This window comes from Squalius cephalus, assembly GCF_949319135.1.
Source record: "Squalius cephalus genome assembly, chromosome: 8".
NCBI lineage: Eukaryota > Metazoa > Chordata > Actinopteri > Cypriniformes > Leuciscidae > Squalius > Squalius cephalus.
Window position 1 is genome coordinate 21,978,336 of NC_137129.1, and position 26,995 is coordinate 22,005,330.

At 38.4% G+C, this 26,995-nt stretch overlaps 1 protein-coding gene across 1 annotated transcript; it reads left to right on the forward strand.

Moving 5' to 3' along the window:
* Positions 1-23,211: 23,211 nt before the first annotated feature.
* Positions 23,212-24,135, forward strand: LOC307163303 (putative inhibitor of apoptosis; the record flags this gene model as incomplete). Its single annotated transcript, XM_079879343.1, has 1 exon — positions 23,212-24,135. The coding sequence occupies one exon, from the start codon at positions 23,212-23,214 to the stop codon at positions 24,133-24,135; it is 924 nt and encodes a 307-aa protein (XP_079735469.1).
* Positions 24,136-26,995: the final 2,860 nt, after the last annotated feature.

A 26,995-nucleotide genomic window follows, 5' to 3' on the forward strand; every position in this document is an offset into this window, starting at 1 on the left:
ACATCCGGTCAATTGTCAAAATATAAGCAATTTTCAAATTAAAATACCGCGAGTGACAAATGCGATCATATTTGTGCATCTAAACAGACTAGAAAGATGAAAACAAACAAAGAAATCACAACAAAATAGATTTAATAAATTTGAAGAGAGGATGTATATTAACGGTATATCTACACTACTACTGTCTACCATATTCTCTCTCTGTCTGCGTGTGTGTCTCGACAACGGATTAATAAAAGAAGTGTACAAACTTCTTGCTTACAGAAACATGGTGTATTCATTTTATGAGGTTATTTACTTACCCATGATGTAAAAAATAGCTCTGAATAAACAACAACTGAGCAGAAGCGCTTGTCGACCGCCGCGGAGAATACGCGTCTGGTGTGAACAGGCAGGCGCCGGACCGCGCGTGATTTTCCGTTTTGCGTCACTTCGGCGTCCGGTGTGAAACCGGCGTAAGCGGCGCAGCAAAAATGGACTCGGCGCCGAAACCCCCGCTGCACTGCTGTTCACGCGACGCTCCTGCTGGACGCTCACGCGCTGCTCCTGCTCCCGGTGTGAATGCACTCATTGATTAACATGGACGCCGAAAAAAATACGCGCTGCTCACGCGCCGCTGACGCTTGCTGTGTGAAACCGGTGTTACGCCGGTTTCACATTGCACGCGATAGCAGAGCAGGAGCAGTGGGTATGGTGAGCAGGAGCAGAACACTCGCGTTTTGCTTTCACATTGGCAGCATTTGTCACGCGCGCCTTAACTGCGGGTTTTGTACAGACAGAGTACTCTATAATGGATAAGTTGGCATTGCTTTATTTTGTTTTCAAATACATTTAAGAGAAAATACTTGTCAAGAAGCTTATTTTATTAAGAATTTCATTTATAGGCTATAACTTTTGCTTCATCTCTGTTTTTTCATTGTTCAGGCAACAAGTTTGTTTTTGGACATTTGTTTTCTTTTTAAATTGTTTTTGGTCATTTGATTGACTGTTTAAAACACAATAGATATCATCAATGCGCTTTTTGGAAAAAACTGCGGTGTATTTTGGCCATGATCAATGCATTGTCACTTTAACCCCTCATTTACACTGCACACATCTGCGGTGCATTACGTCTGCGACAAGGTTTTATTCCGTCCTCCACGCGGTGCCAACTCACACCAGGAGCATTTCAGAAGCGGAGCGACTGGATGCGCGAGACCACATGATTTTCCTGTCCGACGTGGTTTTTCTTGATTTTTGGGTTTCTACCGTACAGTCTATGGTTTCTACCAAGGATATTGGTGTGTACGTTTTGGAGTTTGCACAGGGTGTTTATTTTGAATTTGACAATGTTTTTTTAACTTTTATTTTGTATTTCCGGTGCGACTTGGACGCGCGTCCGTCAAAAATAGACTAGGCGCCTATATTTAGCGAAGCGGTGCGGAGAGTCGCTTCTGGGAAGCTTCTGAAACGCGCCGCGTCGCGGCCGGTGTAAACACAAGCATTGACTAGAATGGGCGCGATCAGCTCCGGTAGCCGTGTCGCAGCCGTAATGCGCCACAGACGTTTGCAGTGTAAATGAGGGGTAATTCAGCGTAAGCGGCGCAGCAAAAATAGACTCGGCGCCGAAACGATCGCTGCACTGCTGCTCCTGCTCTGCTCCTGCTACGCGCTGCCGCGCCGCCTCTGCGTGCGGTGTGAATGTACTCATTAAATAACATGGACGCCGAAAAAATACGCGCTGCTCACGCGCCGCTGACGCTTGCGGTGTGAAACCGGCGTCAGACTTGAGAAAAAGCCATTGGCTCTCGGCTGCTTTGTCACAGATTGTGACATGCCATGTTTCGGGGTGATGTGCATTTGAATGGGAAATGTGGGCCTTCGTGGAGTAGATGTGATAAGATTTTCAGCGATTAATAACTTAAAGGGATACTTCGCCTCTGGGAAGATGAATGTGTATTTAAAGTAATTTATGTATAAGAAATGTGAAATTATTTTTGAATTTGGAGCTTTCTAGACTGAGAAAAGCCAGAAAATGTATTTTTGGCTCATGTGGATGAAAGACAACAACTCCCAGAATGCACTTGCTTCGCTGCCCTAGGAGGCCACGCCTACCGGTAAGAGAGCGCAGTCAGAGAATGTCTAATAGGAAGAGAATTGGCACTCTCTGCTTACTTCCGGTTTCTGGACTGGCTGCAGTAACACGTCTCTGTCCATGCGGGGGCGCTCGCAGGCGAGTGCAGAATGAATGGAGGTCTATGGCGAAAAACCCTCAAAATCCACTTTTCTCAGGATATAATTTTTTGTCTAGTAATTTGAATGTTGTATTCGAAAGGAGATGCAAAGAAATTACACATTAAAGTATGGGTTGAGAGTTCTAGACCTGATGTCTTAGTGATCACCGAAACATGGTTGCGCAACTCTATTCCCTACCCTGACCTGTATTTAACTGGTTACAACCTGTTTCGGCAGGATAGGTCATCTAAGGGTGGGGGGGTGGCAATTTTCACCAAAGAATATCTTCAATGTAGTATAGCCCTGGCAAAGTCTATACCCAAACAGTATGATCTTCTTGTCCTTAACATTAAATTATCAAACAGCTTTTCTTTATCTGTGGCTGGCTGCTATCGCCCTCCATCTGCACCAGCATGTACTCTAGAGGCCTTAGGCAATGCTCTTGTACCTTTCACCAGGTCTGAGTTGATCCTACTGGGCGATCTAAACTGGGACATGCTTAAGCCCCCTGAGAAAGTTGTACAACAGTTCGACTGCTTAAACCTTCACCAAATCATAAACCTGCCTACTAGATACAACACAAAAAATTGTGATAAGGCCACATTGATAGATGTTGTGCTCACTAACGCCCCACTCTTGTACCAACCGGGTGTCTTTTGCAATGATCTCAGCGACCACTGTTTCATTGCCTGTGTTAGAAAACAACTTTTTGTCAAACAGCCTGTCATAATCACTACTAAGCGTATCCTAAAACTTTTTGACGCTCAAGCTTTCTTGTGTGATTTGGCCCATGTGAGTTGGTATAGAGTCAGCCTGATTCCCACTGTGAGTGACGCATGGTTGTTGTTTAAAGACCTTCTTACTGCAGTGATCAACAAACATGCGCCATACAAAAAGATACGCATAAAAAAACGCAACAGCCCATGGGTTAACCGTGACCTAGCTGTTCTGCTTCAACAAAAAAATTCAGCCTGGCGCAAAGCCCGCAAGACACAATCTGCTGAAGACACTCTTTTATTTAGACAAATCAGGAACAAGGCCACACAAGCGGTGAGGGAGGCTAAAACTAGCTGTTCTAAAGAACAGTTCACACTTTGTGGAGCAAATCCAAAAGCGTTTTGGAACACGGTGAAAAAACTTGAAAACAAACCTCGGACCATTCCTTTGTCACTAAAAGTGGATGATATAGTTGTCACTAATAAAAACACCATGGCTAACGCATTCAATCACCACTTCATAAATTCAGGCTTTGTTCCCAAAGCTCTCATCTCTACTGCTACAGCTCCTGTAGCCTCTAATCCCTGCAGCCTTTCTGCACCTCCACACAGTTTTTCCATCCGCCCTGTTTTAATGGAGGAAGTCCTGAAAGAATTGACCGCTCTGGACCCCAATAAAGCAGTTGGGTCAGATGATCTTGCCGCCTTTTTTATTAAAATTGCTGCCCCTGTCATTGCGGCTCCATTAACAGCACTCATTAATCTCTCCATCCATACATCCGAGATTCCACCGGCTTGGAAAGAAGCGGTGGTGCTTCCACTATATAAGGGCGGTAATCAGGCTGATCTAAACAATTACAGGCCAATTTCAATCCTGCCTTGTGTGTCTAAAATTGTGGAGAAACTTGTCAACAAACAACTTATCAATTATCTGAACACTTGCGATATCATATCCGGGGCACAGTCTGGCTTCCGATCAGGGTATGGTTGTGTTACAGCTACCACTAAAGTACTCAATGATATTACATCTGCGTTAGATACCAAACAACACTGCGCTGCTATATTCATTGACCTTGCAAAAGCTTTTGATTCTGTGGTCCACAACATACTCATTGACAGACTCAGCAGCATTGGTGTCACTGATCACTCACTGGTTTGGTTCACAAATTTTCTCTCACACCGGGTTCAAAGTGTAAGATTAGAAAACCTTGTATCCCACTCTCTCCCGATCATCAGGGGTGTGCCCCAAGGTTCTATCCTTGCTCCAACTCTTTTTTAAATTTATATTAATACCATTCCATCGGCAGCTGGCAATTCTTTCATTCACTTATACGCTGATGATACAGTTCTTTATGCCACAGGTCCCTCCCCTGATGCTGTTCAAGCTACCCTGCAAGAAAGCTTTTACCAACTTCAACAATCCTTTACACAACTCAACCTCAGTCTAAATACCTCCAAAACAAAAATCATGTGGTTTCACCGAAAGGGTACTACTCCTCCACCAGCACTTAACATCACCACCTGTAATGGGGCTACTTTAGAACAAGTCACATAAATATAAAAAAAAATATAAATACTTGGGCATCTGGTTGGACACATCTCTTACTTATTCTACCCACATATCTAAGCTGCAATCTAAGGTTAAAGCCAAGCTTGGTTTTCTTTACAGAAACCGCTCTTCATTCACCACTTCTGCCAAACTTACTCTTATTCAAATGACCATCTTACCCATTTTAGACTACGGAGACACCATTTACAGGGTTGCTTGCAAATCCACCTTGTCAAAACTTGACACTCTTTATCATTCCGCTATCAGGTTTGCCACAAATGCTCCGTCCAACACACACCACTGCGCTCTTTACACATCTGTCAACTGGTCCTCCCTTCACAATCGCCGTAAAATTCACTGGTTCACTTTCATTTACAAGACCATTCTTGGCCACTCACCGCCTTACTTAGGTCACCTGCTGCAGCCAAAGCCCGTCACTTATGATACCCGGGCTTCACTTTATCTTCAATTAATAATCCCCAAAACCAAAACAGCCATCGGTCTAATATCATTTCAATCTGCTGCCGCTCGGGACTGGAATTCGCTTCAAAATACTCTCAAAATTGATAAGCAAATTTCAACTTCATCATTTAAATCTGTTATTTCACACCTGTTCACGGACACATGTAGCTGTTTCTCTTCATAGTCAAAAATAAAAATAATAAGGAGGAAAAGGAAGAGAAAAAGTAGAGAAGAAAAGAAGAAGAAAAGGAAAGAAGAAAAGAAGGAAGGGGAAAGGAGGAGAAAGAAAGAAGAAGAAGTTTTTTTTTTTTTTTTTTTTTTTTTTTCTCAGCAAATATTTCTATGTAGCTCCATTCATCATTTCTATATACATATAGCTGGTCAATGTGGTCTGTTGTCTACTGTGTTGAGTTTTCAATTGTATTTATGTAATTGCTTACCTGTAAGTATCTATAATGTTTTGTACTTTTTAACTCTACTTCCCCTTTCCCTAAGTGGTTATTCCACTTGTCAGGCCGCCATTGTAAATAAGAACTTGTTCTTAATGACTTGCCTGTAAAAATAAAGGTTAAAAAAAAAAAAAAAAAAAAAAATTGCTGGGTGTTAGATTTTTTAGAGTCACTTATTTGCTTTAAAAAGTCTTTTAAAATGTCAATGACGTCAGAATGCTGACGTCATTAGCAGAATGCTAGCGTGTTCTGGGCAACAACAACTCAACCTGTAAGAAATCGAAAAGAAATAAGTACTTGTTCATTCAACTTTCGACCTATAACCCATGTTGAACTTGCAAAACCTACAATAAAATCTGAGATTTCTCAACGGCAATCGGGTGAAAGAGACACATTTAGCCGTCTAGCCCCATAGACTCCCATTCAGTCTGCACTCGCTCGCGATCACCTCCAGTGGTATTCTAATGGAACTGCAACCAAGATCGATACAATGGGGCTAATAGGAAGTGCCAAGGCTCTCCGTAGACGGGCTCTGGCGCAGTTGAAAACAACAAGGCTAAGCTACTACTAGTGAGACTCCGTGACGAGTTTGCTTGGCATTTCGAGATCGCCCAAAATGTCCGGGATTCGGCTTTTGCGTTCTACAGTCGCCATTCATTATGTTTACTGTGGCGACCAGGACGAGGATGAGGGGCGCGGGAGAACGGCGCGAGGCCGGTGGCGTGATTACTGAGACGCACCGGTCTAGCCTACTTAAAAGGCGACTACAAGTTTACTGTAGTCTTTATTTGCTATAATAACAATTAGTGTAATGAAGCGCCCAGAACACCACACAACTTTTTTCTTTGATTCATGAATTGAAATTAATGCGTTCCATCGTTCTTTCTGAGATTAAAGTGAGACAAACATTGAGCTGTGGAGTCAGCTGCCCATTTCTCAGCTTAAGTGTTGAGAGCAGATCGTGGATGAATTTCAGAAACGGCATGGACCGCGAGCCGTGTAAAGGCGGGCGTACACGGTGCGAGTTCGGACCAGGATCGGACACTCGGGAGGTCGTGAGATATTGCACACGTTGCGAGTCAGTTTAACTGATAATCGCGTCAAAGCAGCTGGTACACGGCACGACTGTCCTGCACGAATTTTATCCCGAGCCGGCAGCAATCACGTGAGCTTTCGCGCTAAACACAGAGACCGTCAATGTTGCATGCAGCAGGCAAAGCTTCAGATAGAAAAAATGACAGAAATGTGTGTGCAAATGATTTGTTGTAAAGCAGAGAACAGTAGCCATTCCTTTCAACATAAAAACTAGAGAGAGAGAGAGAGAGAGGTGTGTGTGTGTGTGTGACAGTGTAACACAGTCTCACCCCAAAACGTCACATACTGACGGGTCTTGACCATACGGCAACATACGACGAAAAGGGTACCCCTAAAACGTCCATATGTGACGATTCGGGTTATGGGTAGGTTTAGGTATGCGCTAGGGTACCGCTAGGAGGCGCTGCTGGTGCGCTTATGTCTTCGTCTCATATGGACGTTTTAGGGGTACCCTTTTCGTCGTATGTTGCCGTCTTGTATGCGCACGCTGTATGGTTGCTGCCACCAGAGAATAGCCGCTTTCCGACCGGAGGAACCTTTTCACAGTTCCTAGAACTATTGTACCCGGATATCGGCGTGTTCGCACCGCAGGAACTAGGAACGATTTTAGTTCTAGGAACTCCATTTGGAGGAACTAATTTAGGTCCTGCTTCAGAGTAGGGTCTAAACCAGCACTATAGGAACTACCCGTGACGTTAGTGTACGCTGATTGACCGAACGCACACGGAACACCAGCACCCGCCATTTTTAAAACAGCTACAATGTAAACACACAGATTATAGCCTATATTTACTCCATAAACTAACTATACAAACATGGAAAACAGTGATAGATGGGCCTCTAAACCTTTATGCTTAAGAGAAAATCCAACGCAACTTTGAGGGGACCAAGCCAAACATGATTGTTTATCTGCCCAGCTAGCAACACTGGACATCAACCACACGGCATAGGCTAATAACTTTTTTTTATATACTGTCTACTTTCTATAACAGTTCTATCTAATAACATATTAAACAGTACTGTTAGACAGATCGCTAACTAATAATCACAGAGAATGCGAGCATTGTTTGCTCTGGCGTTCTCAGCGCCGCCAAAATAAAGGTCCGTCGCGCCGTCAAAATAAAAGTCACCGTGCTTGCGTCACTCCCTTACCCCTCCTACCAGTTCCTATGGCCACTTGGCCAGTGCGAACGCAAACAGCAAAACCGAGTTTGGGGGAGAGTAGTTCTTAGAACTGTTTAGAAGTGGACAGTTCCTAGAACTAAGTTCCTGTAACTACTTGGTCGGAAAGCGGCTATAGCAGAGCCCGTCTACGGAGAGCCTTGGCACTTCCTATTAGCCCCATTGTATCGATCTTGGTTGCAGTTCCATTAGAATTCCACTGGAGGTGATCGCGGGCGAGTGCAGACTGAATGGGAGTCTATGGGCTAGACGGCTAAATGTGTCTCTTTCACCCAATTGCTGTTGAGAAATCTCAGATTTTATTGTAGGTTTTGCAAGTTCAACATGGGTTATAGGTCGAAAGTTGATGAACGAGTACTTATTTCTTTTCGATTTCTTACAGGTTGAGTTGTTGTTGCCCATAACCACTGATCTATATAATGATCATTCTAGATCAGTGCCCATAACACGCTAGCATTCTGCTAATGACGTCAGCATTCTGACGTCATTGACATTTTAAAAGACTTTTTAAAGCAAATAAGTGACTCTAAAAAATCTAACACCCAGCAATGTGTAATTTCTTTGCATCTCCTTTCGAATACAACATTCAAATTACTAGACAAAAAATTATATCCTGAGAAAAGTGGATTTTGAGGGGTATTTCACCATAGACCTCCATTCATTCTGCACTCGCCTGCGAGCGCCCCCGCATGGACAGAGACGTGTTACTGCAGCCAGTCCAGAAACCGGAAGTAAGCAGAGAGTGCCAATTCTCTTCCTATTAGACATTCTCTGGCTATAGTCTAATAAGGGGAGAAGTGCCACTCAATAAACTTCCGGTTGCAGTTCCACTCTTGTTCCATATGAGGGCGCTCACAGGACGAGTGCAGAATGAATGGAGGTCTATGGAGCTATACTGCTCAAAATCCACTTTTCTTAGGATATAATTTTTTGTCTAGTAATTTGAATGTTGTTTTCGAAAGGGGATGCAAAGAAATTACACATTGCTTGGTGTTAGATTTTTTTAGAGTCACTTATTTGCTTTAAAAAGTCTGTCAAAATGTCAATGACGTCAGAATGCTGACGTCATTAGCAGAATGCTAGCGTGACGGGCAACAACAACTCAACCTTTAAGAAATCGAAAATAAATACCGGTAAGTACTCGTTCATTCAACTTTCGATCTATAACCCATGTTGAACTTGCAAAACCTACAATCAAATCTGAGATTTCTCAACGGCAATCGGGTGAAAGAGACAAATTTAGCCGTCTAGCCCCATTGACTCCCATTCATTTTGCACTCATGGCGAGCGCCCCCAGTGGAACTCTGATTGGAACTACAACCAATAGGACTTAATAGGGCATTGGAGTGAACAGGCTTTCCGTAGACGGGCTTTGCTGCCACTGAGGTATAGCCCCACGTGGTTGTGTATGATTAGCAATAGGGGACAGCTGGTGAAAATCGGGCCGACTCCCCGAATTTTTTAAACATGTTTAAAAATGATCGGGAGGTGCTCATAACGTGCTCGGCTCAGCTCGTAATTCCTCTCACACGCTGCGAGCCGCGACCATGCGAGCATCACCGATTCCACTCGATTTCTCCTGAGTGAAAAAAATCATCTGCGAGCTCGTAAAAACAGCAAAAATCGCACCGTGTACGCCCGCCTTAAGTTATCTCTCACGGATGAGCGGGAATTTTCTTAGCAATGTTAAAACGCACATCAACCGATCACTTGTTTAGCGTTCATGTAAACACTACATTCAGATTCACCAATCGGATTGAATTCAGTTAGATTGAAACAAAAGGTGTGCATATAAACAATGAATGGCGACTGCAGAAAGCAAAAGCCGAATCCCGGACATTTTGGACGATCTCGACGGCCGGACATGTCCGGGAAAAAGAGGATGGTAACCCCTCTACTGTCTATGTAACCCCTACTACTCAGCTTTCTCCTACTACTCAGCTTTCTCCACAGAACAAGAGCCTGTTAGCTTAGCTTCCAATACTATGTGTACACTCTGTGAGTGAGATCCCACCTCCTATGGGCGGGTTGAAAACATGTGGGACAGCTCCTCCTACTGGCTGTAGTCTTTAGCCTCTGGCCAAAAAATCCTCCGATGACACAAAATGACGATTTTTTCCAGACAAAAAATACATAAATCTCTCCTCTCAGGGGGATATGAGGGTAGAAAGCACGGTAATTCGAAAATACTACAGGTTTTCTACTAATACAAAGCTTAATGCTAAATCCTGAAGTATCCCTTTAAATTCTGCTCTGTACCTCACACAAAACTATTACACCACCAGAGAGGACTGTAACTGCGATACATTGTCATTTGGACAATATGTTTGGGACTGCTTTTGACATTTTTACAATAAATAAATGATTGTGATTACACTTGTCTTGTTTTTCTTTATAGTACTTGTTTTTAAGAAATGGTTATGGGTAGGTTCATTTTCCTACACATTTCTGCCCTTTGCTTTTTATTTATTATTTTTATATTCTAGAAATGGGTTATGTTTGGGTTCGGGGGTATAGAGTTAAGGGATCTAAAATGTATCTATAAAATGGTAAAAGAGCAATTATACAAATATTTTAATTATATGATTAGTAAATTAAGAAAAGATTAGTAAATATTTTGTTTCTTACCTTACATAATAATGTTTACATTTAAAATGGGTCAATAAGTCTATAGTGTACATTATATTTCCAAACATAAAAAAAATCATGTTTTGTACCTGTAAATGTTATGTATTAATACCTGCTTAACAATAAGATCAAGCTCCTTTGTTCACACACACACACACACACACACACACACACACGTATATATGGGTCAATGACGTGGCGTGTCAATTCTGGTGTCCAAAGCATATTCATAATATTAAAAATGTATACATTTTTAAATGCACTTCATTAAGTGACTGAACTTCCCCCTCTTTAATTACTAATGTGAGAATTTATTATAAATAATTAATCTTTAAGGAACTATTGAGCTCAAAAATCCCAAAATGTCATTCCAGGTAACTGTCCTGGCTTAAAATCTGAATACAAAAATACGTCTCTTAAAATGTTGATATTTTGACCTTTTCAGTCACTGGTGCACTTTGTAGCAATATCATGTGTCCTTTTGGATAACACTAATAAAACATTCATAATGTTTTTATATTAAAAAACTATCTATTCGATCTAAAAGATTACCTTAAGTGTTGATAGCTAAGTTGTAGTTTTCCATAGGTGGTTAAGTTAGTGCCTGATTATAAAGAAAAAATATTTGTTTTGTCATTCCTGGATAACAACATGTCATTCTTGGATAACAGAAAACTTAAGGGTTTTCTGTTAGAACGGTGTCGTGTTAGCGGCCCCTACGTTAATAACTAATGATCTTTGCGACGGAATTGAATCAATCAAAACTAATCTGGACAATAACTTTATTCTAGAGCTGCTGTAAAGCCAAAACAATCTATGTTACTTTAATTTCCTATTATCACTGTAAAGCTGCTTTGAAACAATCTATATTGTTAAAAGCGCTATATAAATGAAGGTGACTTGACTGGACTCATTTGCAATAAGCCTAAGGTCCCTAACTTGCACCCAGTGCAATTGACTTTTCACTGACGCATTTATCATTCCTATTTTGCACCCGACGCACAGCAGACTTTTCCCTCCACAGTCTGTAAATTAGGGAATGAACTTGCGCACTTCCGGGGGCGGTTCAGCAAAAAGAGGAGGCGTTTTCCGGCACAAACGTTCCCTGGTGCTATTTTGCAGTTTCAGAAAACGTTATTCAGATGCTATTTTAAGGGCGCATGCTTGGCCATAATGTAGTGTGTGCACAACGTGCATACACTTCTCTCATCTACACAGACGCAGCAGTTCCCATTTTCGCAAACCATACATAATTACAAGGAAAATATTACAACATGAGGGAAATCATTGTTGTGTCCATGAAGATGTGAAAAAATAGGCATAAATCTAGCTTGCACATTTACGAATCCCTATTATTAGTCTCTCTGTTTATACCGAGGTTTACCGCAGTCCGCCCGATCCAGGCCGTATCCAGATCTGATGAAGGACCTGCGCCTGGACGCGATGACAACGCAGTCCTGAAGTGTCAACTAGTCTCTCATCTTCTGCTGGATCCAGGCCGTATCCAGATCCGATGAAGGACCTGCGCCTGGACCCGACGACAACGCAGTACTGAAGTGTCAACCAGTACTGGTTGACACTTCAGTACTGCGTTGTCATCGCATCCAGGCACCGTTTACTGAAGTGAGGTGGACCCCCGTCGTATCCAGATCAGATGGTGGATCTGCACCTGGACCCAACCATGACGCATCCCTGAAGTGCCAGCCTCATCAGCCCTGTGAAGGCCTCATCGACACGACCAATCTGACTTCTGACCTGTAACGCTGCCTGGATCATAATCATACACTGTTCGCTCGTTGGCCAGAGGAGAACTGGCCCCTGACTGAGCCTGGGTACTCCTCAGTTTTTTTTCTCCATTCTGTCACCTGATGGAGTTTTGGTTTCTTGCCACTGTTGCCTTGGCTTTTGGCTTGCTTAGTTGGGGACATTTAATATTCAACAATATTATTGATCTGCCTTATTTAGGGTGACGATGATGCAATTTTCTTCTAGAAACAAACTTTGTTGGCAAATGCATCGTTATAATAGCAATCCGCCATGGAACAAGCGCGCCTGCTCTTAAAGGGAATGTGAGATGACGCTCTGATTGGTTTATTTCACATTACGCCCAAACCACACCTATGAGTAATGTAACTACTTCAGACCAACCCATTTTAGATTTGCGAGATACACCCACAAAATTACTTGCGTTTTGCGTTTGATACTTGCGTTTCAGATCGTTAAAATAGGGCCCTAAATGTTTTAGCTGTATAATGTGTTGGACTATACCCTTGGCCATTGTTTATTAAGCATTATAATTTTACAGATTTACTGTAAACATTACAGATTTTTAAATCATTAAAAACTTGTCAGTGTCTCTTACTTTGTTTCAAGTTACTTTGTTTCAAGAAAAATGATATTGAGGATGGTTTTTATGGTAATCCTGAAAAATATTGCAGAATGTCCTTCCATCTAACAGTATGTCATTCCGGCTAACAATGACACAGGGAATTGATTTAACCCATATTTGTGTGTTAGATTACAGAATTCTGTTTTTTGTTGAGTTAATGATAAAACAAGTCTTATTTACTTTATTGGAAAACATTTTTAAAATGTTTCCAGCTTTTTTTATTTTTTATTTTTGGTTCTGAATTTTTAGTTATCAGCAGCCAAAAATGAGCCCATGTCTATATGAAATCCCAAATTGATTATATTAATTGTGATTAAAATTTAGTTTTCCGAGCACTAATTGTTTGTTGAGCTCCAATTATGGAGATCAGTACATTTGTATGCCAACAATGGTAGAAATGTAATTCATTTAAAAATTCATTACATTACCCAGGAATGACATTTTCATGGGGAAAAAGATTCACCAAAAAAATGGTTAATTACATTCTTGAAATGTGTATATATCATTGCATTACATACACAACACTCTAATAAGTATAGAAAGATAAAATTAGAATTTTTTGCCAGTTTTTTTTCACATTTTAAATCCTTATCCGTCATTCACCTATATATATATATATATATATTCCTTTCATACATTTCTTTTAGCTTTTCCAGAACCTATTCAATGATTAAATGGAATTTCCTAAACATCTTTGAAGTTGATTTAGCTTTCAATGCTCCCTGCTTTACTACTACTACCTATAGTTATAATATAGTATAATTTAGAAAATTTGACTAGTTTTGACTAATGAAAATTCCTTAAATCATTAAAATGACATATTGACTAATCAAATGGAAGTTTAATAGGCCTATGTGTAATTACATTTGATTATAAAAGTAAAATAAAATTGTATAAAATCGTAATAGCAATTTATTTTAAGATTTCTACAAGTGAAATTGTCATTGCAGATCAAATTAGTTTAAATTTAAAATGTTATTTTAGTATGCTAATAGTTATTCTTAATAATAGCCTAATAAATGCGTTCTAGACATGTTTAAAGAAATAAACTATATAAAGGATAGCCTAATTGGAGGTCACTTAAAAAAAAAAAAAACGTATAGTTATACCTATATTAACTATAGAAGTAATATGCTTTTTTTTTTACTATAAGTAGCCTAAATTAAGTGCTTAAACTTCATTGTGTTTCCGCGTCTTCTCTGTGAAATAAAGGAAATATTGCTGGAATCAAGGCATGAAGATCAGTATCTTTATTTAGCCTACGCGAGGAGCTCTTCTGTCATACATTTTTTAATGATTTTGTATGAATGCGGCTTACCTTTTCCGCGGGAGTTCAGTTGGAGTCTGCGTTACACGGCTCGCGGCCCATGCCGTTTCTGAAATTCATCCAAGATCTGCTCTCAACACTTATGCTGAGAAATGGGCAGCTGACTCCACAGCTCAATGTTTGTCTCACTTTAATCTCAGAAAGAACGATGTAACGCATTAATTTAAATTAATGTATCAAAGAAAAAAGTTGTGTGGTGTTCTGGGCGCTTCATTACACTAATTGTTATATTATAGCAAATAAAGACTACAGTAAACTTGTAGTCGCCTTTTAAGTAGGCTAAATGATCCAGTTTTCTTTAGACCACTCCTCCTAGCTATTTATACTTTAGGCTGAAGCATGACCAACATCTGTAATGGGAATTAATTCAGTAAGATTTGGTCGCACTTTATATTAAAGTTTATAATAATTTGATACAATCCCCTTTTTTTTTTTACATAGGTCTGCATGTTTTTACATCAGGGACGTGCAGAGTTCCCCATGGGCAGTGGCTCAAATGTAAAGCAAATAATGTAATAAGTCTTTTCACATCACCTATAACAGCCTAAACTTCACATAATAAGCCTGTACTGTAGGAGGCACTTGGACTTCATTTAACCAACTTGAACAGACTTGCATAGGCCCCCACTATGAGGAATAGACTTCACCATTGGCCGGAGTGACAGCAGTTATGACCACTGAGTAGCAAAAAGACTGAGTGGCACCATTTGTTTTCAGCGTGAATGCCACGAAAACCACAAAACACATCTAAAACGGGTAGAGCTTTGCGATTGACTACAATTACATTTGACAAGAAATCTGAGATATATATTTTTACAAACTGCTGAAAGCTACAGAACAGAGAAGCAAATGGATCACTCCAATTCATAGAAACAACTGGACTTCAGGCTGCGAAAGGTGGATTTCCAGTTATCATTTTGTGTCAATATGCTGAATTTAGGGGTAAAATCATACCCTATTGTATTGGTTTATATTGTATTGACAACTCATCAATTAAATATTTACCATCGTATATTCTGCATAATTGGATGTTTTTAATTAAAAACTGAAAAAAACAAAAAAACAATTTGGGCTGGACACAGTTTTAAAATAGAGGAGGCACACAAAATTTTAGGAGAGATCCCGTCCCAGTGATTTTTAACTGCTTTAAATCTGCATGTCAATTGTCATGGCTCACTGGATCTTTGGTAAGTTGTAAGGAACACTATATCGAGTCCAACCTTTAATTTAAAATGATAATCGTTTGTTTTACTCACGTTATTGCAGTTTCCCCTATTAAATCCAGTCACGCAACAGGCTCTTTTGCCACTCAGTCCAGCTGAGGGGGTGTGTTCTGGCAGGAAAGTGACGTCAATGCATACCCAGATAGCATATAATCATTGAAACAAGACATGACGAGAGAGGCCAAGATGGCGCTATTCATAGCCGACATGCTGCGCTCTTAATCCTCTGAGATCATCGTGATTTACATGCAATAAGTGCATTTTACTAACGACATATTATGGACTAATATTAACTTTGTTTGAAAATTCAGTCATATGAGTAGTTCTTATACTACGGCACCTGTCAAAATGATTGATGACTTCCGGTCCCGCCCCCAGATAAGACATCTGGTCACCGCCCTTCCGGTTGTCCGTTGAGCTGTCCCGCCCTTTCTGGCGTGTATAGATAAGGATATGGATTGTCGTATTGACCGTTTGATCATGCGTTTTGACCCTTCGATCATGTGTTTTGACAGGTTTATATACCGGTGTCTTTCCGGCATATGTTGTTATGGTTTGTCCCTATCGTCCTAGCTAGTCGTAGATCATGTGGTTTTGACAGAAGGTTTGAAGACTGTGTCACACACCCATTATCTCTTGTGCACACAAGCTGGGTGTATTTTCTGTGTTTGTGATCTGTTTTTGACAGAAAGTTTGAATTTGTTGTCCGGTTCAGTTATGTGTTTGTGTGTATGGCATCACAAGTGCTGTTAGGAAAATGTGTCAGCATCTGATATGACCCTCTCCACATTCCTGAGGTAACAGCAAAAGTGAGAAGAGTGTGTGTGTGTGTGTGTGTGTGTGTGTGTGTGTGTGTGTGTGTGTGTGTGTGTGTGTGTGCGTCCTCTGATATGACCCTCTCCACATTCCTGAGGTAACAGTGAAAGTGAGAAAAAGTGAGTTAACTTAATCATGCTTTATATTTCACAAAAATAATATACAATAATATCTTACTAAAAATCTACTGAAACAATTTAATTCAGTTTTAGATAAACAAAAGAATAAAAAAATCATATTACATAAACATTCCGTTCTTTATAAGGGTATACATTAAAATGGTTATCTTGCTAATTTAACTAAAGTTGAAAAACATTCTGTTCTTTAAAAGTATATAAAAAAATTAAAAAATTAAAATCTACTGAAATTTCAGTTTTAGATAAAAATAAAATTCATCTAAGTCTGCTGACTAAAGATTTCATGAAGCACCAGACAAATGGTGTATGTGTGTGTGTGTGTGTGTGTGTGTGTGTGTGTGTGTGTGTGTGTGTGTGTGTGTGTGTGTGTGTGTGTGTGTGTGTGCGTGCGTGCGTGTACGTGTGTCTGTGACAGGCTCCGGTAAATTAGTGTGCCGTCATCTTTCTGAATTTATTTCAAAACATAATCGTAAAAGTTTAAAAGACTGTTTAAATAAAATCTTTAAAGTTTGAATACATTCATATCTTCTATTTATCTTTTAGAAGATTACTGTAATGATTTTGTTTAATGGTGACCTAAAGTATAATTGTTATTAAAAAATGTCTGTCTGTTCAAAAACTTTAGATTGTAGAAAAACTGTACTTTTTAGTCGTTTTAAATCTCATTTATATGAAAAGATTCAATCAGCATTTTTTTTTTTTTGTCCATGGGTTTCAATTTTTATGGTGGGGGCTTTCCATAGCTATAATGAATTTTGTACCGTACACCTAAACACAGAAAACTACATTTGTACATTTTCAAAATGAAATAAATAAATAAATAAATAATTTAATATCATTTTGTGCACACACACGGTTCTAAAAAATAAACTAATCTCTATTTTAAATTAAATTATTATTAATAACATATGTTACTAAAATGTAAACAAAGTTTTAGCTAAATAAATATATAAACAAAAACACCTTACAGCCCAGATCCTTCAGAGATAAACCACAGTGTGATCTGAAGCTTCAGGAAACAGGGTATATCAGACCAGATGAGTCTCGGGGGACAATGTCACAGTAAATCTAGTCTGCTAACGCCTTTTACAGAGTACATCCAGAGTTTATACTAAATTCATTTAAAAGCATAATCATACAAGTTTAAATAAGGTATTTTAAAATTAAAAGAAATCTTTAAAGTTTTATTAAAATCATATCTTCTATTTATTTTCTTAGAAGATTACTGTAATGATTTTGTTTAAACGGTAACCTAAAGTAGAATTTTTACTAAACAGCGTTTAGTTGTTGATTGTTGAAAAACTGTGCTTGGGCATCTTAGATCTTTTGTCCATACAACATGTTGTCAAAGTTTGTCACAATGTTTTGTTGTTGTGTTGTTTTTAAGAAATCCGAGGACTCCACATTGCTCTTATTTAGACTAAGTTGTATCATCTGCAAAATCACTGACGCGGCATAAGTAAAGTTGGTCTTGAGCGAATATTTAATTTTATCAGTCATAATTCAAAGTATAAGTATACGATCGTATAAGATCATTTTAACTTGTATTCCCCAAACTATCCTTAATCAGTGTGGAATCACACAGGGTGAAACCCTTTACTGAGAATATACTATCGGTTATCTACTCAAAATATATGTAGAAGTGTAAAATCGGTGTTTAAAATCTGTCTGCTGGCCGCATGAATAGACTTTGGGGAGAGCTGATGATACTATCTATAGCAGGAAGCATGCCCTTTGACCTCCTCGATTGTGGAGGCTTTTTTTTTTTTTTTTTTTTTTTTTTTTTTTTTTGTTAAAGACCCAACTACAAGTTAGTTCTCCCAAAAGAATTTCTCCCATCTAGTGGTTCTCCCATCTACTCGCTTTTTCAAATGCGTGTTGCAACTGCGGTAGCCGTAATGTGTCAAGAAGCTATGACAACATGGCTTCCAATAGCACTTCATTGAGTTTAACGATACATGTTTTTGTACTGTTATGACAGCTATATAATGATTTACACAACCAAGCAATGAAAAAAGCTTGTAATTTAGACCATACCTTTGACTTGCCTGTCGAGAAGAAATCAGGCAACTCCCCTTTCAAAGTCTTTCTCCTTCATTAGATCTTTCCACATGGGGAAAAGCTATCCTGATATTTATTTACATACCGATAAATTAAATGTTAGCTTTTAGGCGATGAGGATTCCTTCTCCCGTGGCTCGGCATAAGTATGATCCTGCATTATAATGTACTGTGCAGTGCAGCCTTTCAAATTTGCCGGGGCAGTATCATTGCCTCCCATATGGTCTAGCGGTTAGGATTCCTGGTTTTCATCCAGGCTGCCCGGGTTCGACTCCCGGTATGGGAAGACATTTTTTTTTTACATTGTCAACAAAATTCAAGTTATTCAATAATCATTTTTAGTTATCCATAGTCTTAGAGGCCTACAAGTCTCAGAGGTCTACACGAACTGCAGAAACATGCAGTTTCTTGAAGATTCAGTACTGAATCATTTTCACAAATACAATTATATAGAATTCAGAAAATTTCACTATGGAATATTTACTTTATCTATCATAATTTCAATTTAGTACATCATCATTTAAACTTTTCATCTCATAATTATGACGCATAGTCATAATTGTAATTTCAACTTTTTGTTATAATTATTACTTAATTCAGAATTACAATTTTTGTCAATTACACCTTTTTAATGTAAGACTTAAAACGTTTTAAGGCATAATTTGGTTGTTGACTATAGTAGTGTTGATGATGAAACGTGTTGAGTTAGGCTAGCGCTTTTTGTCCCTCTCTGGTATTATAGTGTTTCAAGATGGCGGAACGACACGGATGTATTAGCTAAATGATTTTAGCTAATAAAATACAATTGTTTCAACGAGCGAATCTACACATGAGAGGCCTTCAGAAGTCATAACTCCAGGGGTCAACGGCTTAGGCCCATTGGTTTCGGCATTTGTAAAAATCAAATACTGTATTACACTTTTCAAAGTTACAATAAAAATACCTGTTGTGTTCTGACACACAAGGCCATTAACTTGTTTTTATAAATGTATTTTGCTTATTTCTACAAATATCGACCTGAAAAATGAAAATCAGAAAAAAACAGAAAAAACATTGTTTTAAAATACAACTAAACCATGATAATGTTTAGTTTAACTTTGTAAATAAAATAAAATAAAATATTATGGAAGTCATTGTACTTTAATTTAACCATATTTTATTTATTAATATTATGGCTTCATGTTGATTTAAAGTTTTTAATTGTTATTAACAAATACCTTTTAACATCCGGCACAAAATGAAAGAGATGTATTATTTAAAAAAAAAAAAAAAAATGAAAAAAAAAAAATGAAAAAAATGGAATGTTCACAATCACTATGTGTCAAAAACAGTATGTGTGTAAATAGTTGTGCAAAGTTCCACACCCTATGGACTAACACATAAATAAATATATATAACATACACAAAACATTTCTTAACTAAGCAACTGTTTCTTAAATTATCAGACACTCACCGCACTGATGTTAACATCACCATATATTGTGTTTTCTACCATGATTGTAGTAACTATTGTACCACCATTCTTCTGGGCAACTGTTAAGTTAAGCTGATTAGGGTTCTGAATTAATGGCTGTCCGAATGTTGTAGAAATATTATGCTGTCGTCGTTGTGGAAGGTTGTTAGGCTGTTGATTTGTCATGTTTCCAGAATGTGTTTGAACGCACAGCGTTTGAACGTCACCATCTGTTAAAAAATGAACAATTAAATACACAACCAAAAACCATGTAAACATTATAGTAAAGCTTATTGAAGATTGAGAAACATATTGACTACTAACAAAGTCAATTATACATCTTTTCCTACGTTTGATATTCTTTTTTCTGATTTTTTTCACTATGGACTTGATCCTTTTTAATGCTGTTTTCTCTCCATATTTATTCTGTAGTTCCTCTACTGTGTCTTCCAACCTCCCTGTTGTTCTTCTCCTGCTGTGTTAACCAAAGACAAACAGTTAGAAGAATAAAATGTATGTACAATAGCAAAAATAAAAGTTGGTCATTAGTTGTTAGGGTTAGATACACCTGTAGACACATTCACACACCCGTTCGCCTGTTTTCATTTAGCATACACCAGAGTTCAAACATTCACTTTTTTAAAGGGTCGAATGATTACGCGGTCAAAATTTCTCTTTTTTTAACACGAGAGTTAAAAAATGTACACGAGTCACGACGCATTGCATTATGCACCTGACCTGCCGGCTGATGAAGTATTTATTACATCAAGAAAACATGAATACAACACACTGCACTTGGATGAATACATTTATTAGATTTATTTAATAATATTACCAGTTCCATATTATCTTTATATAAGACATATAAAGACATCTTAAAAACAAGACAAAAAATTATTTTATTTTTTTAAGTTTGACTGCATTCTTTACTTTTTGATTTATGAATTATAACAGACTGATGGGAAAAACATTATTTTGCAGTTACTTTTTTAAAATTTGTTTTATTATTCAACTATCTCTTTCTTTTTGTTAGATTTGATTAGTTGTAATTTTATATATAAACATTTAACTTTTAAAATAAAGGTTTTACAACAACATCACCATCTTCCGCTATATTTGGGCCTCCATGCTCATCTATTTACAGTATATGATATTGGTGAAGGGGGCCAGCATGAATATATATTTTTAAGGGGGCCCCCGAATTCTCTACGACCCCGTTCACATCGCATCGTAAGCGCATAATATCACCTGCTCAAGTACGTCTTGACGAGTTTCTTCTGTATTAAACAGCGAATCTTCTCAGTCAGATCGTCGCAAGATCTCAGGAATCCTCTCACACTGCTTGTGTTCACGAGCTCCATCGCTGCACTTTTGTGCGGCTGTGTGCGACTCTTAACGATTTAAACTTCCATAAAGCGCACCAAAACAGCAGCGCGGAGATGTGACGTCATGTGTCGAGCGGGCGCTCGTAAAAAGCACATCTTTGCATTTCTTCTGAAACAACAATTTTTAACATCACTATCGCAACACTTATCGTATTGCCGGCTGGGATTGTAATGTTTTGTATGCCGTTTTCTTTACACTCACCCCGGATATCATATTTGTTATATATCTCTTTGTTCATATACGACAGTATTCGCATGAATTGGCTTGATTTGATAAAATTATGTTTTAAACCATCATCTTCACTTGAGACATTTACATTATACCGTCCTAGTTTTTAAATAGCGCTAAAATGTATATTTTAACCCTTTATGCGGATATGCCGCACAAGGTTCTCTGTTCTCTGGTTCTGTGTTTTTAAAAATAAAGACAAGGAGGCCTCTTTCTATAAGCGACCCTCAAAATCTGTGCATACAACAAAACACGTGTAGGTGTACGATGATTTATCAGCAAATTACTTTTGTTTGAAGAAAAACTTCAATCAGCTGGTGCTTGATAACTATTGAAGTTATGATGCGATATTTATCACGTTTTAATTTCAACTAACTTACTTTTCAAATAACATCTTGTTGGTCAAATTAACTTAAAGCCTGCGTAAAATGAAATACATCCTAGCTATTTTCTAAACGTGTGTTACAGAACTTATGGTGAACAATTTAGCCATATGTTTTAAACGTGTAATGTTTAAACAAATTTTGTTACTGGACTGAGTGAAAATAATAAACTTCTCTCTGGCGGCATATGCATAACTTTTCCATGACGCTACTTCTGATGCAATGTGGGTTTAATTTACATAGTTATTTATGGCTTTCCTGATGACAACACCCTATTCAGCCCCTCCAGCGGGGGCGGACCCCAACCTGATAAATATTTCAGGACATCGCACGCTCTAGCTCTACTCTAGCTCTACTAGCCGCGGACTGCTGTGCTACTGCAACAAAAGTTGAAAGTCCTGATTGCCAGAACCTGACGCAAACTTCCGACCCAAAAACACAAGGCTTGGACAATTGTCCCACAAGGACTCAGGAGATTCCAGGAACATTCCAGGAAAATTTGAAAAAAAATTGAAAAGTTGAAAAAATGGCGACGCAAAACCTAAAGGAGAGCGACTCCCCGTTGAGTTCTGGCGATGCGGGGCACAATTATCCTCCGGCGTGTGAGTGTGCCACGGGCAAAGAATGTCGTTTAAGAGCTATGCTGGACTCTATGTTTAAAGATTATTTTAGAGGCCAAATGGTTGGCTTGATGCACAGGATCATCGATACTGCGTGTGGTATGAAAAAAGATTGTACGCAGGACACCAAACGTGTTACAAATCTCAAAAATGAGATGGATGACGTAAGAGGCTTGATAAAGTCATGGCCTGATGTAACGCCCATGTTTTTTGACAGCAAAGAGCCGATCGGCGTAATCCTCAGAAAAGTTCTGGATGTGTTGCGTGAATGTTGTGATGAATTCGAAATCAAAGAAATTCTCGCTATATGGACATTTGTAACGGATCTCTGTGTGTCACTGGTGTCAAAAAATGCAAAAACTGACGTTGGTGAATTAGTTGAAAGTCTGGTCAACTATACCCTGGAGCAAAACATGATAGCCTGCAGAGATTTTCTATTCTGGTTAGACCATCTGTAAATGTCTTTCACTCAAATGTCTTCTTCAATGTATGAAAGTATAATGTTGAAATAAAATTCTGGTAAAAAAAATGTCTGAGCTAATAAAATAGTATACATGATTTAGAATATTTCAATATTTGTTTTTTAATTACTATATTCCCAAGGCGGCAATACAGTTGTATCATATCACCCAGAAAAGAAAAAAGGATATTTTGTGGTGTTCTTTGTTCTCAATAGATTTTTTAATAAGATTATGTGTTCTGTCATGGACGACTAGACACTAGGCATGGGATGTCCAGCAGAGAGAAGGGCTTGAGTGGACACGCCCTGTGGCCCCTTTTTTTTTTTTTTGTCTTCATCAAAAGTGCCTTTTCCCCACTTCGCAACGTAGCCATGCTACAGCTTTCCGCCCCTGCGACACCCGTTTCAGGCCAAATGGAGAAGTTTACTTAAACATGGATATGTCTCACCAGCGACCTCTGGCTTGTCACAATCCTGGCATGCGTCGGGAACAGGAACGCCTTGACACCTTTCAGAATTGGCCTCTTGCACCAGTAACTCCAGCCGAGCTTGCCAAAAGTGGTTTCTACTACCTTGGCCAGGGCGACAGAGTGGCTTGCTTCAGTTGTGGAGGCCAGCTTAGCAACTGGGAACCGGGAGATCGTGCAGTATCAGAACACCAGAGGCATTACCCCCACTGCCGCTTCGTTCGAGATGACCGTGCAGATAATGTACCTTTATCTGGTGGCGACCTTTCCAATGTATCGGCAATGCAACAGTGTGAAGAAAGGTTGCTCACATTTGTCTACTGGCCCTCAAGAATAATTGTTCGACCAGAACAATTGGCAAAGGCTGGTTTTTACTATGTTGGTCGTAATGATGACGTGAAGTGCTTTTGTTGCGATGGTGGACTCAGATGTTGGGAGTCTGGTGATGATCCATGGGTAGAACATGCTAAGTGGTTTCCAAGATGTGAATACCTGCTGCAAGAAAAGGGCCAAGAGTTTGTTCATCAGATTCAAGCAAGATTTCCAAGACTATTTGAGCGGCTATTGACTAATGGAGACAGCGAATCGATAGAATTTGTGAGAGAACAAGAGAACAATCCTGCTTTAGAGATGGAATTTGAGTGTGGCCTGACGGCCCAGACCAATGAAGCTGCATCACTGAGTCAAGATCTTTCAGACTTGCCTATGGAGGAACAGTTAAGAAGACTTCAAGAGGAGCGCACATGCAAAGTTTGCATGGATAAGGAAGTGAACATTGTCTTTATCCCCTGTGGTCACCTAGTTGTGTGCAAAGAATGTGCGCCTTCTCTGAGCAAGTGCCCCATATGTAGAGGCTTGGTCAAAGGCGCCGTCCGTACTTTCCTATCATAAAGTTTTCCTATCATTTGCATTTAACTTGATGCATAAAAACAAAAGAGAAGTCAGTCCAGTTTGTTCACTCAGTCCAGTAACAAAATTTGTTTAAACATTACACGTTTAAAACATATGGCTAAATTGTTCACCATAAGTTCTGTTACACACATTTAGAAAGTAGCTAGGATGCGCAGGCTTTAAGTTAATTTGACCAACAAGATGTTATTTGAAAAGTAAGTTAGTTGAAATTAAAACGTGATAAATATCGCATCATAACTTCAATAGTTATCAAGCACCAGCTGATTGAAGTTTTTCTTCAAACAAAAGTAATTTGCTGATAAATCATCGTACACCTACACGTGTTTTGTTGTATGCACAGATTTTAAGGGTCGCTTATAGAAAGAGGTATCCTTGTCTTTATTTTTAAAAACACAGAACCAGAGAACAGAGAACCTTGTGCGGCATATCCGCATAAAGGGTTAAAATATACATTTTAGCGCTATTTAAAAACTAGGACGGTATAATGTAAATGTCTCAAGTGAAGATGATGGTTTAAAACATAATTTTATCAAATCAAGCCAATTCATGCGAATACTGTCGTATATGAACAAAGAGATATATAACAAATATGATATCCGGGGTGAGTGTAAAGAAAACGGCATACAAAACATTACAATCCCAGCCGGCAATACGATAAGTGTTGCGATAGTGATGTTAAAAATTGTTGTTTCAGAAGAAATGCAAAGATGTGCTTTTTACGAGCGCCCGCTCGACACATGACGTCACATCTCCGCGCTGCTGTTTTGGTGCGCTTTATGGAAGTTTGAATCGTTAAGAGTCGCACACAGCCGCACAAAAGTGCAGCGATGGAGCTCGTGAACACAAGCAGTGTGAGAGGATTCCTGAGATCTTGCGACGATCTGACTGAGAAGATTCGCTGTTTAATACAGAAGAAACTCGTCAAGACGTACTTGAGCAGGTGATATTATGCGCTTACGATGCGATGTGAACGGGGCCGTAGAGAATTCGGGGGCCCCCTAAAAAATATATTCATGCTGGCCCCCTTCACCAATATCATATACTGTAAATAGATGAGCATGGAGGCCCAAATATAGCGGAAGATGGTGATGTTGTTGTAAAACATTTATTTTAAAAGTTAAATGTTTATATATAAAATTACAACTAATAAAATCTAACAAAAAGAAAGAGATAGTTGAATAATAAAACAAATTTTAAAAAAGTAACTGCAAAATAATGTTTTTCCCATCAGTCTGTTATAATTCATAAATCAAAAAGTAAAGAATGCAGTCAAATTTAAAAAAATAAAATCATTTATTGCCTTATTTTTTAATAAAGATAATATGGAACTGGTAATATTATTAAATAAATCTAATAAATGTATTCATCCAAGTGCAGTGTGTCGTATTCATGTTTTCTCGATGTAATAAATACTTCATCAGCCGGCAGGTCAGGTGCATAATGCAATGCGTCGTGACTCGTGTACATTTTTTAACTCTCGTGTTAAAAAAAGAGAAATTTTGACCGCGTAATCATTCGACCCTTTAAAAAAGTGAATGTTTGAACTCTGGTGTATGCTAAATGAAAACAGGCGAACGGGTGTGTGAATGTGTCTACAGGTGTATCTAACCCTAACAACTAATGACCAACTTTTATTTTTGCTATTGTACATACATTTTATTCTTCTAACTGTTTGTCTTTGGTTAACACAGCAGGAGAAGAACAACAGGGAGGTTGGAAGACACAGTAGAGGAACTACAGAATAAATATGGAGAGAAAACAGCATTAAAAAGGATCAAGTCCATAGTGAAAAAAATCAGAAAAAAGAATATCAAACGTAGGAAAAGATGTATAATTGACTTTGTTAGTAGTCAATATGTTTCTCAATCTTCAATAAGCTTTACTATAATGTTTACATGGTTTTTGGTTGTGTATTTAATTGTTCATTTTTTAACAGATGGTGACGTTCAAACGCTGTGCGTTCAAACACATTCTGGAAACATGACAAATCAACAGCCTAACAACCTTCCACAACGACGACAGCATAATATTTCTACAACATTCGGACAGCCATTAATTCAGAACCCTAATCAGCTTAACTTAACAGTTGCCCAGAAGAATGGTGGTACAATAGTTACTACAATCATGGTAGAAAACACAATATATGGTGATGTTAACATCAGTGCGGTGAGTGTCTGATAATTTAAGAAACAGTTGCTTAGTTAAGAAATGTTTTGTGTATGTTATATATATTTATTTATGTGTTAGTCCATAGGGTGTGGAACTTTGCACAACTATTTACACACATACTGTTTTTGACACATAGTGATTGTGAACATTCCATTTTTTTCATTTTTTTTTTTTCATTTTTTTTTTTTTTTTTAAATAATACATCTCTTTCATTTTGTGCCGGATGTTAAAAGGTATTTGTTAATAACAATTAAAAACTTTAAATCAACATGAAGCCATAATATTAATAAATAAAATATGGTTAAATTAAAGTACAATGACTTCCATAATATTTTATTTTATTTTATTTACAAAGTTAAACTAAACATTATCATGGTTTAGTTGTATTTTAAAACAATGTTTTTTCTGTTTTTTTCTGATTTTCATTTTTCAGGTCGATATTTGTAGAAATAAGCAAAATACATTTATAAAAACAAGTTAATGGCCTTGTGTGTCAGAACACAACAGGTATTTTTATTGTAACTTTGAAAAGTGTAATACAGTATTTGATTTTTACAAATGCCGAAACCAATGGGCCTAAGCCGTTGACCCCTGGAGTTATGACTTCTGAAGGCCTCTCATGTGTAGATTCGCTCGTTGAAACAATTGTATTTTATTAGCTAAAATCATT